At 42.8% G+C, this 13,963-nt stretch overlaps 1 protein-coding gene across 1 annotated transcript in view; it reads right to left on the bottom strand.

Annotated features, from left to right (window-relative positions):
- Window positions 1-8,656, bottom strand: part of mtnr1c (melatonin receptor 1C) — a 19,595-nt gene extending 10,939 nt beyond the window's left edge. The window contains exon 1 of the mRNA XM_056283579.1: window positions 8,467-8,656. Within this exon, the coding sequence (XP_056139554.1) occupies window positions 8,467-8,656 (190 nt within the window). The remainder of the gene's footprint in view (window positions 1-8,466) is intronic.
- Between the last annotated feature and the right edge of the window lie 5,307 nt (window positions 8,657-13,963).

Raw genomic sequence — 13,963 nt, 5'->3', positions numbered from 1 at the left:
AATAAATAAAGCTACTTGAGGAAGGACATACCATTTACTGCCTCGTCATGCACATCACGTGCATAATGTCCAATGGGAAAGGGAGACGGGCAACATGCAAAAATTCAAAAATGTTTGTATGTAAATATATATATATATATTTCATAGTGAAACTATAGTGTCGGAGTTCGCTCCATCAAAGAAGGAGCAGAAAAGAGTTGTCGGGTCAGTATGATTGATTTGAGTTATTTTCCATGTTTCTTGAAGTCCCCATCTGCCCTCAGGAAGAGAAAGTAAAGCACTGCCTTACAGCACATCGGACTCGGGACATGGGTGATTTCAACGTCTGATTACATCCAAATGAGTTAATGTCAAGCTGGAATCCGAGCTGATAGCTGTGTGACGCTGGGTCTCCTCAGAAGATATGGATGATGCAAAGTGACATCTGACATTGTTATAGAATAGCGCTTTTTTGTGAGTGTGGAAGGGAATAAAACCGTGAATCATGCATTACAAAGATGGGCAGCTGTAACTCAGTTAAATACGCAATGCTGAAAGTCAAGGCGTCTCGCATCGCACAGGTTTTATCTGGACAACGGAAGATATATTCTCCGTCAAAGATGCATGATATATGGACATACGCAACAATAACCCTTTCACAGAAAAAGCCCGTTTATGGTCAGAATGAATGGGTAAACAATTCATCATAGCATCTCTAAAGAAATACAGCACACAGCTTGCGTAAAATGATTGTTTTTATTCCAATTCAACTACTTTTTTCTTTTCTTTTTAGTTAGATTTAAGTTCATTTCAGCGTTGATACAAACCTGACTGCAAGTTGGAGTTGAGATGGAAAAGAAAAAGGCTCTTTGCAAAGACAGTGAACAGCTGTGATAACAGGAGTGACTGGCAGATATAATGGGAGAGGGTTCAAAACACATGCTTGCAATCAATCCCCGGTGTTCGTGGGCTATAATGATCCCTGCAGCTTGGGGAAAACACACAGCTATGTTGTGTAGTCACCAATGCTAATTTCGCGAAAGATAAGTCTCACGAGTTTATATCTTAATTTAGTTCATAAAATCACCACGAGTAAATAGCGAGTGAAGGCATATGCATGACGCGCATGTGAACGGCTGTGGGAAAGAGTCTGACATTAGCTATGAAGCATTCGTGTAGGCTGGGAGTACAATACGTTTAACCTTAAAGCTGAGTCCAGTCCACGTTGTTCCATGTAGAGGCAGACACGTGTGTTAAAGTTCATGGTTTATTGGTATGCTACCCCCAGATAGATAGATAGATAGATAGATAGATAGATAGATAGATAGATAGATAGATAGATAGATAGATAGATAGATAGATAGATAGATAGATAGATAGATAGATAGATAGATAGATAGATAGATAGATAGATAGATAGATAGATAGATAGATAGATAGATAGATAGATAGATAGATAGATAGATAGATAGATAGATAGATAGATAGATAGATAGATAGATAGATAGATAGATAGATACACAGACAGACACACAGACAGACAGACAGACAGACAGACAGGTAAATAGACAGACAGACAGAAACACAGACAGGTAGATAGACAGACAGACAGACAAACAGACAGATAGATATACAGACAGACAGACAGACAGACAGACAGACAGACAGACAGACCGACAGACAGATAGATAGATAGATATACAGACAGACAGACAGACAAACAGATAGATAGATATACAGACAGACAGACAAAGAAACAGAGATAGATATACAGACAGACAGACAGACAGACAGACAGACAGACAAACAGATAGATAGATATACAGACAGACAGACAGACAGACAGACAGACAGACAGACAGACAGACAAAGAAACAGAGATAGATATACAGACAGACAGACTGACAGACAAACAGATAGATAGATATACAGACAGACAGACAGACAGACAGACAGACAGACAAAGAAACAGAGATAGATATACAGACAGACAGACAGACAGAGAGATAGATAGATAGATAGATAGATAGATAGATAGATAGATAGATAGATAGATAGATAGATAGATAGATAGATAGATAGATAGATAGATAGATAGATAGATAGATAGATAGATAGATAGATAGATAGATAGATAGATAGATAGATAGATAGATAGATAGATAGATAGATAGATAGATAGATAGATAGACAGACAGACAGACAGACAGACAGACAGATTTAGCACAGCTATTCAGAGAAAACATATCCCCAGACACAAGCCTTTTTGTCAAAACTGCTGAGGTAAAAATAAAAGCGTTTGTTCTTCATTCTGAAGTCAGCTCAATGGGCACATCTGTCAGAGTGGATCTGTGACACTGACGGTACTCGCTGTGTGTACTTGCCATTGTGGAGAGGTTTGATTTCACCCTGACATTGTGCCTTGCATCTCTGCATCATTATAGGCAGTGGATGGAGCACGCTGCCCCCCCCCCGCCCCCCATCAAAAGGATGAGGTAAGTGTTAACACAGCCCTGAGAGGTCTGCTGTGCTGCGGTCAGAGCAGCCCTGTTCTGTTGTTGGCAGGACTTTTCCAAACATCATATGGATCCTCTGTGAAATATCTGTTAAATTAACCAATTGGCCTGCCCAATGCTCAGCACACTCAAATATGCAGCCTTGAAAGAATTGCAGTTTTAATTTAAAAAAGAAAACACAACCATAAAAAGATTATGGGGGGAAATGTTATGGCTGGGTATCAAAATTGAGTCTGGCTAATGCGTTTGAAATGCGATCATCAAAGTCGAAGAACTGAACCGAGCACAAGTCCAGTTATCTTGAGTGATGGCAGGTTACGGACAACAGGGAAATAACACCACAGCATTTAGCTCCCCTCCCCCCTCACTCACCACCACCACCACCCCCCCCCTCTCTCCCTCTTGCTCTCTCTGTCATACACCATCATATTTTGGCAAAAAATTACAAAACCATATAGCAGGCTACAATAAAAAAGTATTTGGCTCTGCATAACTACGGACAGGCTTTTTGAAATTAGCTGGCACGCTCGACAGGCCCACCACCACCTTTATAGATAAGTGAAACACCAAGGACATCCCATGCACCCTTTACCCCTATCAGTTTGTGTATTGATTTATCATTTGCATAATATTTCCAGGCAGATTTACGGCACACGTACAATTTTAACTGCTTTCATTGTGGTTTTACATGACACACACCGAGCGTCGCGGAAAGAGAAGCCATGCTGCAGCGCTGAGAATAGGTGTGTAGTAAATATAGCTCGAGAGATAAACAATCCCAAAAGACAAAACAAAAGCCCGCCTGGTTGAATGGATTTGCATTCCTGCAACTCGCACGTCTCTGTGCCCACGTCAGTCCCAGTGCCTGAGGGCCTACGTTGCTCTGTCAGACCCACTGTCTGTATCCCATTGCTTTCAAAGACACGGGGTGGAAATCTGATCGGCAAAGCCGGCTGGCAAGGGTGCCATTCTTTGATTCGTACCATTTTATTTACACAAATTTGAGTGGATGGAAACATAAAAAAAACATGTAGGAGTCTTTTTGGCCTTGCTTGAATCCAACTGAATGTCAACACCAGGATTATTACCACAAGTGCATATTCCAAATAAGATTGCGTTTGACTTAGTCATACATGTTATCATAAATAAGCTAAAATAATGTTTCGGCAAGGTCACTACCCCTGATGAATTACGAGTGACTATTTCATCAACTCTTATTCAAAGAGGTCAGATTTTTTTTTTTGGAGGAAGTTGGGAATTAAAGCTGACACAAGCTGCTTTTGATGATATAGCCTGCTGCAGCCTCAGCCAAACATGTCATCGTCATCGTGCAAGGCCATCTCAGACCTACTTCATCTGTGCACATAGTCATTGGCCACAAGAGAAATGAGCTTATGAGGGAATCGAGCGCCGCTTCAGCCAAGAAAGTTTCACTTGTGAGAACTGACACTTAATGCAAAACATGTGAAGAGGACAGTGAAGTAAGCAAAACTTGAGCAGGATGACAGGTCTCTTCCTAAAATGGAGAAGAATAAGAACATTTGAGATCTTCTAAGCAGAAATGCCCTATCAGTTTACACCTAGCCTTCGACTTTGTTGTGGTTTGGCTATATGATCTTAATCCTTTAAAACGATTGACCTCTGGTGATGTATCAATGCTATTTTTATCAAATTGGAAAGCTAACGGCCATTCATCGTGAGTCGTCGGGACAAAAGGATGAGTTTATTTCTATAATGAGGCCACGTATTCACCGCTATGGCCGTATATTTTCTACAGCTCATACGTTCTGCAAAAAACCTCACAATTTCAATAGCCTCGACCAAATTACCACTCTCTGGGCGTTGTTGTGTTTTAGGGTTTTGCTTTGACTGTGTAACTGTCTTGAGGATGCTATTTGTGTTTCAAAACAAAACAAACACCAAAAAAAAATACCAAAAACAAAAACCTCCAGCACAATCCAACCAAAACTTGACATGGCCATACATAGACATGTGCACATACATGCAGTTTCTTTTTCCTTCATATCTTTCTGTCTATCTCTCACCACCTTAGTTGAGCTCTTTCAATTTCTTTCTCTCTCTCTCTCTCTCTCTCTCTCTCTCTCTCTCTCTCTCTCTCTCTCTCTCTCTCTCTCTCTCTCTCTCTCTCTCTCTCTCTCTCTCTCTCTCTCTCTCTCTCTCTCTCTCTCTCTCTCTCTCTCTCTCTCTCTCTCTCTCTCTCTCTCCATGAATGTCTCCATAAGCCCCTAATCCTTGCAAGGCTTGGTGTCATGCTGCACCATCCTATACATCAAACTAATATAGCATATCTAGATCAAGGGTCTTATGAGGCCTGTGAGGGGCTGGTTAGCTGTGCCGGCAGTATGCAGGAAAAAAAAAACTTTGGGTACAATTCTCGGGACCCCAGAACATAAACCCAGTGGATAGGAATTGGCGATGAGCTGCCAGAGAGAAAGACTCGGAGAGCGGGGGATGGGGGTGAGATAGAGAGCAGAGGGATGAAGGGGAAAAGAAGGCAGTGAGCAAGAAAACCATTGAGTGAAGCAGAGCAGAAAGATCCTACTACTGTCTGTCTGTCTGTCTGTCTGTCTGTCTGTCTGTCTGTCTGTGAGGAGGCAAACCAAACAGTAAAGGAGGAAGAGAGGAGATGAAGATCTGCAGCAGTCTCCTCGTGACTCACTACACATCAATAGCGGTCATGTTTGTGTGTGTGTGTGTGTGTGTGTGTGTGTGTGTGTGTGTGTGTGTGTGTGTGTGTGTGTGTGTGTGTAGACTGCCACAAATACCGAATGTACACACTACACCATTACATACTTTTGTAGGACTCTTCAGTTGCTTTATATGCCCAGTGAAAACCAAAATGCTGTTGTATTGCACCACATCTGTGACGTCTTCATGCGAACACTGCCCATCTGATGGTTTCATATATATACATGGGAAGAAGGGTTTGGACGATGTCAAAGGTACTATGCAGGAATGCTAAAATTTCGGTCACCTTTAAGTTCTGCTTTTTTAAAACTACTAACAATTTACATTCATGCATAGAGAGGTAATCTTATAAACAGCTTGTCAGTAGGGCTGGGCGATATGGAGAAAATCAAATATCCTGATATTTTTGGACCAAATACCTCCGATTACCGATATTGTGACGATATCGTGTGGATGACTATTAGTGTTTTCACAAAACATTTACACAATCAGAGTTTTGATAAACAATCATCAGTAATGCCTATATAATAACTAAGTGGGTAGAACAGTCTGGTAAGTTCAGAAAATTACATCACTTTACTGTAATGCAGCCTTTCAAACCAGGAAAAGACAACATTTATGCCACATCACGGTATTACGGTATCCAAAATCCGAGATGATATCTAGTCTCATATCACGATATCAATATCACAGCTATAACTTGCCCGGCCCTGCTTGTTAGAAGCAGCGAGGAGATGGTGAGAGGGCTAATGATCCTCTGTCATTGGCCTCAACACACCTCAAGGCCATGAAATAAATCATCAAAAACAATCAAATCTGATCAAATCTGATCAAATCTGATCAAATCAAGTCCAATGGAATCTGCAACATGAAAGCTTTGGGTTTATCGACTCTCAACTTTTGAAGACACGCGCAAAAACAGAGCAAGATCAAGTGCGCTGCAGCCAGGCCCATCAGTCAGTCCCATTACACCACGTGCGATGCCGAGAAATGTTGTGTCCTTAAAGACCCAACACTGAGCGGGACCTTCAGAATGGGCCGCTTACCCCTGCTATCTCCTGCAGGACAAGTGAACTATGACAACCTCTTTCCACACATAATGTATTGTATCTCTTCTGTGAACCTGTAAATCTGCAAATACCATCATCTACGTCAGCTTTGCTGACACATCTAATTGCTTACATCAGCTTCACATTCGTATTTAGACTTAGATTCATCAGCAACCCGTCCAGTCAAACTCCCGGTTTGTGAAAACCTACTTGTTGAATGAAACAGATTCAGATCCTGATACTAGCTTTTTTCCCCATTATAGGTCTTTTCAATAGTCGACGGGCTCCTAAAATTCTTGCTAGACCAGATGCCGCGTGTCATATTTGAAATTTTAATCAAAACCCCATAATTGCAAGTGCTCAGTAGCATGAACCCCCGGCCTTAGTCGGGCCTTAGTCTCATTTAGTCGGGCTCATTCTTTGCCTCGTGTCTCAGCTGAGGAGGATGTCGTCCCCGTTATTTTCCCCCATGCTAAAGGGCAAAGGGCAAACTTGTGCGATATTAAAGAAAGGAATCCTGTCTGTCTGGAGTTTTTTTCCATTTTCCCCGTGCCTCTCATGCTACAGTTTTCAGGAAACATGGCTGTAAATCGCGTCTAACCCTCATCAAATTTAGCATTGCCATGAAAAGATTACACAGCCCAATGATACACTCGTTATAACTCATGGGATGGGGCAATAAAAAAGCTTATTGTGCATTGAGTAGCTGCTCTTCCACTATGCTTATTAAGATCGTGACAATGCACGCTTTCATTTCAAACCAATTTGGTCGTGAGACTGCAGCGCCTCACAGATCTCTCTTTTATTTTGCTATGTGTTTTCTTGTGATCATGTATAACGTACTGTAACCCGCAATCTCTCCTTTGTAGTGGCAAGGCGCTAGCAGAAACAGACCATACACACCTTTGCATGCTTAGTGCATTGCAAAAGCACAGATTTTTAAAAAAGTACTATAGTAATGTGCAGCGAGCTGTGAACATCTATTTCTTCTCTACTCTTCAAAATAGTGCAAGGAACTATGGATGTAAAAGCAAAACAAAACAAAACAAAAAAGAAAGACATGGGAGCGCTTTTGGCCACTTGAGCAATCTGAAAGGAATGAAAACAATTCAAAAAAAATATTGTTTTCCGCCAAATACAAAGCAAGGCCAACACTCTGAAAACCCAAATGCGGTTAAATCTCATCCACCCTCATAAATAGGCTACACGACAGACATATAACAAAAAGAAATATGGCAGTGTGTGTGTGTGTGTGAGAGAGAGAGAGAGAGAGAGAGAGAGAGAGAGAGAGAGAGAGAGAGAGAGAGAGAGAGAGAGAGAGAGAGAGAGAGAGAGAGAGAGAGAGAGAGAGAGAGAGAGAGCGAGAGAGACAGACAGACAGACAGACAGACAGACAGACAGACAGACAGACAGACAGACAGACAGAGAGCAAGAGAGACAGACGGACGGACGGACGGACGGACGGACGGACGGACGGACAGACAGACAGACAGACAGACAGACAGACAGACAGAGAGCAAGAGAGACAGACAGACAGACAGACAGACAGACAGACAGACAGACAGACAAACAGAGAGACAGACAGACAGACAGACAGACACGTAGGCCCATACATGAGGGCACATAATCTGGTATCCCTCACATTGGGTGTTGAGGATGAGACAATACAGAGCCTGATGTAGGGATGTGGACGTCCAAGGACAAAGCCAAATCAAGCAGGAGCGACGGGGCTATTATGTGTGAGCAGATATGAAAGGCAGCCATGCAGGTGAGGCCGCATCCCTATGTGTCTGGTAGCAACCATACCACTTCTCTCGTCTCCTGACTCAGAGACTCATGCAGGCCACACTCCTCTTTGGGATTTAGTTTTACTGTCCTGTACACTCAGACGTGAAATGAAGCACGGTTCATCAAAAATCTGTTTTGTTTTTTGTTTTTTTTAGAGAAGACTTTACACTACACACTTTGGAATTGACAGCTTAGGGCCAAATCTAAATGAGTAAAGAGACAATGTTTGTTTTTTTTTACCAAATACGTGTCAAGAAATAATGAGTTGGAAAAAAAATCCCATGACATGATTTTATCATAGTGATATGACACCTATATAATAAAGGTGACCACTGACATTCTTGAGGAGAAAAAGAAATGAAACACTAGCTTGACCATGGTGTCTGTGTTTCAGGTTCAGGTTGAGACCGAGCTGTGCGCCTCACCTGCGTTCCTGAGCTTCTTGTTGCGGAACACGGACAGGATGACGAGGACGTTCCCCAGGATGTCCACCACGATGGTGAAGATCAGCACGCTGGCCAGCGCAGTGGACACTCCGGCGGACGAGCCCTGCCCGCGGTGGCTGTCATTCCGGGACAAACAGTTAATCCCGCTCACGTTGGTCTCCTCATCCATGTCCGTCTCACAACGCAAAAGCGTCCATTTCATTGGTTTAAAAAAGAAAAGAAAAGAAAAAAAAACCTCTCAAAAACTTTCGAATCAGCCTCGGAACTTTTTTTTCCTCCTCTCTCTTCTACTGCGGCGAAGCCATACCGCTCCTGCCCTAGTGACGCTAAATCCGCCGGCATAATAACAATAATAACGGCAATGATGGCGATGGCGGTGATGATGATGGTGATGAAGATGATAGGCTGTATACAGACATTTTCAAACCGTTCATTTCTGAAATGAAACGATCAGCCTGATGACAGTTTGCTAGGGTTATCCTCCTGCCCTGTGTCCCAATGGGTAATGGGCACTGGGCAGCCCCTCCGCCAACTGAACCATCCTGCCGGAGAGCGCAACTGTCCAGCGGCATGCGAACGCTCCTCTGTGAGTAATGGAGAGGAACATGTGCGCCCCATATAGCCACACGGGGATCTGAGGAGAGGTGGTCTATTAATAAGACCTATAGCTCATGATAACAGCTCTTATTACTAGTTTCCAATTGTTTTGATGCACACAAGTGAATTGCAGTTTTAATTTTTTCCAGTCCGGTTCCTTAAAATAGTGCCAGGGTAAAATTCGGGCAGATTCTTGCGTCCTATAGCCATACCCCCCCCTCGCCCCCCCCCCCCATCACTTGTCAGGACTATAAAAAGGAACAGGGGCATGACTGCTCTGGGAGTTCTGAGCAGGTAATTGCAGACGAGCAGGGAAAACTACTAGTCTAACAGTGAATTACTGTTTTTCTCGGTTTTATCTTTCTTCGATAATATAGTAGTCTCACCGTATTTCAAAAGTATATGGAAATTGCGCCCTCGTGTGTTCAATGCTGAGTGCTGCAAATATTCGTGAAAGCATGAAAGCCACCTTATTTGACACTGTATCTTACAACGAATTTGTATAATTTGAACGAATCTATAAAACATTAGAACGTTAATTAATTAATTAGCATTATAACAAATTTATAAAACAAAATTTGTAAAATTAATTTATAGGAATACAAATTCACTGAATTCCTACAATGAATTTGTCTTCTGCATTTATAGGAGCAGTGGGCAGCTGCAGCGCCCGGGGACCAACACCAGTTCTTCTTTCAGTTGTCTTGCTCAGGGGCACAGGCAGGAGTATTAACCCTAACATGCATGTCTTTTTGGTGGTGACAGGAAACTGGAGCACCCGGAGGAAACTCGTGCAGACACGATGAGAATATGCAAACTCCACACAGAAGTTACCTGGGACAGCCTGGGGGTTTCGAAACCAGGACCTTCTTGCTGTGAGGCAACAGTGTTAACCACTGGTCCACCGCACAAACCTGAAGTGTCAAGAGTTTCAGATTAGGCTTAGTGTAGTAAAACTGGTATTACTTCTATCTATCTACCCATCCATCCATCCATCTATCTATCTATCTATCTATCTATCTATCTATCTATCTATCTATCTATCTATCTATCTATCTATCTATCTATCTATCTATCTATCTATCTATCTATCTATCTATCTATCTATCTATCTATCTATCTATCTATCTATCTGTCTGTCTATCTATCTATCAATTGAGCTATCTATCTGACTGTCTGTCCGCCCGTCTCTCTGAAGATTCAAGGTCAACTCTAAAATGTCTATTCAAATAACACTGCCCAAAAAATAAATAAATAAATAAAATCAGGGATTCTTCATGCGTGCTTGGCACAAACTATAAAAGAGCTGCGCTGGACACACACTGTCGATGCGGCCCATTCAACTGGCCAGCATTGCTTCCAGTCATCCTGTTGGCATTATTGTCTGGTCTGAAAAACATTTCACAGTCTTGACAGTGGGAGCAGTCAAATGATGTCAGCCATCACATGGACAACACCATGGTAGCCAACCAAAGTAAAGAAAAGATGTTTGGGTTTGCTTCATCAACAGTCTAAAAATAGATGGATTGGATGGGTGAGTGGACCACCCTGCTGGCATGTTTCTCGTCATTGCCTCTTGTTGTGTATGCATCAATATAAATCATGACAATGTTTCAATGAGTACTCCCCTACATAGCCACATGTATTGAAAGCATCAAATGTACACAATCACATTGCAAAGTGTAAATGCACATTTAAAAAAAAGTAACTTTGCATTGTGCAGAGCAGCTAAAAAAAAAAACAAGGTTAGTGTCTTTCAAACTGGCACCACGAGTAGTGCTGGTTTGCTATTCTGCCAAATAATTATTTATGTTCGCCTGTTTAGACCTGCCTGGTCTGAAAACCTGCAATACCACTGCTCTAGAGGGTTAATCTACAACCTCAGGTTGCCTTGCAGAGCTAATAGATAGGCTTCTTCCAAGAAGCTTGTGCACATTCGTAAGTGACATATTCAACTAACCATCTAGTCTCTTTTTCAGCCTCACATTTTTACACTTCCACACAGCCTCACCTGGGATGTGCGTCATGTGCCCAGTATATAAAACACTGGAGGAGTTCAGGACTACATTCTTTGTGGTTTATGACAACAATCTGGGAATCATCACCTCAATACATTGTGTATATTGTGGATATTGTGTGTGTGTATATGTGTAGCAAAGTTTAGCTAAACCAATAGAATAAGATGACACCACAAATGACTGCCACATTGCATAGCTGTTATTTTTCTCTGTATGCTTGTGCTCTTCTGGATGTGCTTATACACCAACAGTCTTTTTTTCTTTTCTTTTTTTGGAATATTTTGCAATGTGCTACCTATGTATTTTTTATGTGAGCAACATGCGAAGACAAACTCCTTTATTTGTAAACTTATTTGGCAATTAATAAATATTGAACTTTACCTTAAAACTGACAATTCTCCCATTTGCTCTTACAGACCAACACAGGCTTGGTGGGTTGGAGACTTGTATGGCACTCACCCCTTATAGGAACCAATAGAGCTTGAACATACTGGAATCACTATTGTGTATATTGTAGTGAGCGTAACCCAGCCACTGGGGATGCAAAGCCAGTGCCTTCTTAGTGCCGGTCCCATGTCCGGATAAATGGGGAGGGTTGCATCAGGAAGGGCATCCGGCGTAAAACCTTTGCCAACTCAAATATTCAGATCATAAATCAGATTTCCATACCAGACTGGTCAAGGCCCAGGTTACCAACAACCACCACCGGTACTGTTGGCCAGCAGGGTGGCGGGCGATGGAAACTATGCTACTGTTAGGCGAAGGAGAAGAAGAGGAGGAAGGCATGTGCAGAGGCAGCGGGACAGGAGGAAGGGTAGGAGTGAGGAGGTGAGAGTCGGAACTTTGAATGTTGGTACTATGACTGATAAAGAGAGAGAGCTGGCTGATATGATGGAGAGAAGGAATGTAGATATACTGTGGGTGCAAGAGACCAGGTGGAAGGAGGTGGGCTCAAACTCTTCTGCCATGGTGTGGATGGGAGGAGAAATGGGGTAGGGGTAATCCTGAAGGACGAGTATGTCAAGAGTGTGTTGGAGGTGAAGAGTGTGTTGGACAGAGTGATGAGTATGAAGCTGGAAATCGAAGGTGTGTTGATGAATGTTATCAGTGCATATGACCCACAAATTGGGTGTGAGATGAAAGAGAAAGAAGAATTCTGGAGTGAGTTGGATGAAGTCGTGGAGAGTGTACCCAAGGAGGAGAGAGTGGTGATTGGAGCGGACTTCAGTGGGCATGTTTGTGAAAGGAACAGAGGTGATGAGCCGGTGATGGGTAGGTATGGTGTCAAGGAGAGGAATGTGGAAGGACAGATGGTGGTGGATTTTGCAAAAAGGATAGAAATGGCTGTAGTGATTACATATTTCAAGAGGGAGGAACACACAGGGTGACGTATAAGAGTGGAGGAAGGTGCGCACAGGTGGACTACAGCTTGTGCAGGAGGTGCGATCTGAAAGGGATAGAAGACTACAAGAGATCGTAGCTAGGCAGCATCAGACGGTGTTCTGTAGGATGACTTTTGAGATCAAGAAGAGGAAGAGAGGGAAAGCAGAGCCAAGGATCAAATGGTGGAAGTTGAAGAAGGAAGACTGTTGTGTGGAGTTCAGGGAGGAGTTAAGACAGGCACTGGGTGGTAGTGAAGAGTTGCCAGATGGCTGGCCAACCACTGCAGAAATAGTGAGGGCGACAGCTAGGAAGTACTTAGTGTTTCATCTGGACAGAGGAAGGAAGACAAGGAGACTTGGTGGTGGAATGAGGAAGTAACAGAAAGTATACAGAAGAAGAGGTTGGCAAAGAGGAAGTGGAATAGTCAGAGAGATTAATAAAGTAGAGATGCGACGTAAGGTGGAGAGAGAGGTAGTGAAGGCAAAGGGAAAGGTGTATAGTGAGTTGTATGAGAGGTTAGACACTAAGGAAGGAGAAAAGGACTTTTACCGATTGGCTAGACAGAGGGAGCGAGCTGGGAAGGATGTGCAGCAGGTAAGTTTACTCGCAGCACATTTCCACATTTCTGACAAGCGAGGGGAGTGTGTTGAGAAGGTGGAAGGAGTACTTTGAGGGGCTGATGAATGAAGAAAATGAGAAAGAAAAGGTTGGATGATGTGGGGATAGTGAATCAGGAAATGTTGTGAATTAGCAAGGAGGAAGTGAGGGCAGCTATGAAGAGTGGAAAAGCAGTTGGTCCAGATGACATACCTGTGAAGGCATGGAGATGTTTAGGAGAGATGACAGTGAAGTGTGAGAGGATGCCTAAAGTGTGGAGAAGGAGCATACTGGTACCAATTTTCAAGAACAAGAGTGATTTGCAGAGATGTAGTAACTACAGACATATAAAGTTGATCAGATCAGTTATGAGAAAGACTAGTGGAAGCTAGATTAAAAGGAGAGGTGATGATTATCGAGCAGCAGTATGATTTCATGCTATGAAAGAACACTACAGATTGCTGTAGTGCTCTTTATTGTGCTCTGTATTGTTTGCTTTGAGAGTTTTGACTGAGCAGTATAGAGAAGATCAGAAGGCATTACATTGTATCTTTGTGGATTTAGAGGAAGCATATGACAGGTGCCGATAAAGGAGGTGTCGGGAGGAAGTCGAGAGTGGCAGAGAAATATAGAAGAGTGGTGCAGGGTATGTATGAGGGCGGCGTGACAGTGGTAGTGGCAGGAATGACAGATAGGTTCAAGGTGGAGGTTGGATTATATCAAGGATCAGCTCTGGGCCCTTTCTTGTTTGCAATGGAGATGGACAGGTTGATGGACGAGATCAGGCAGGAGTCTTTGTGGACTATGATGTTCACAGATGACATTGTGATCTGTAGTAAGAGTAGGGTGCAGGTTGAGGAGAGCCTGGAGAGGTGGAGGTA

The sequence above is a fragment of the Lampris incognitus genome, chromosome 1 (genome assembly GCF_029633865.1).
Source record: "Lampris incognitus isolate fLamInc1 chromosome 1, fLamInc1.hap2, whole genome shotgun sequence".
NCBI lineage: Eukaryota > Metazoa > Chordata > Actinopteri > Lampriformes > Lampridae > Lampris > Lampris incognitus.
The sequence above is the reverse complement of the archived record's forward strand: the minus strand, read 5'-3'. Positions and strand labels throughout refer to the sequence as shown.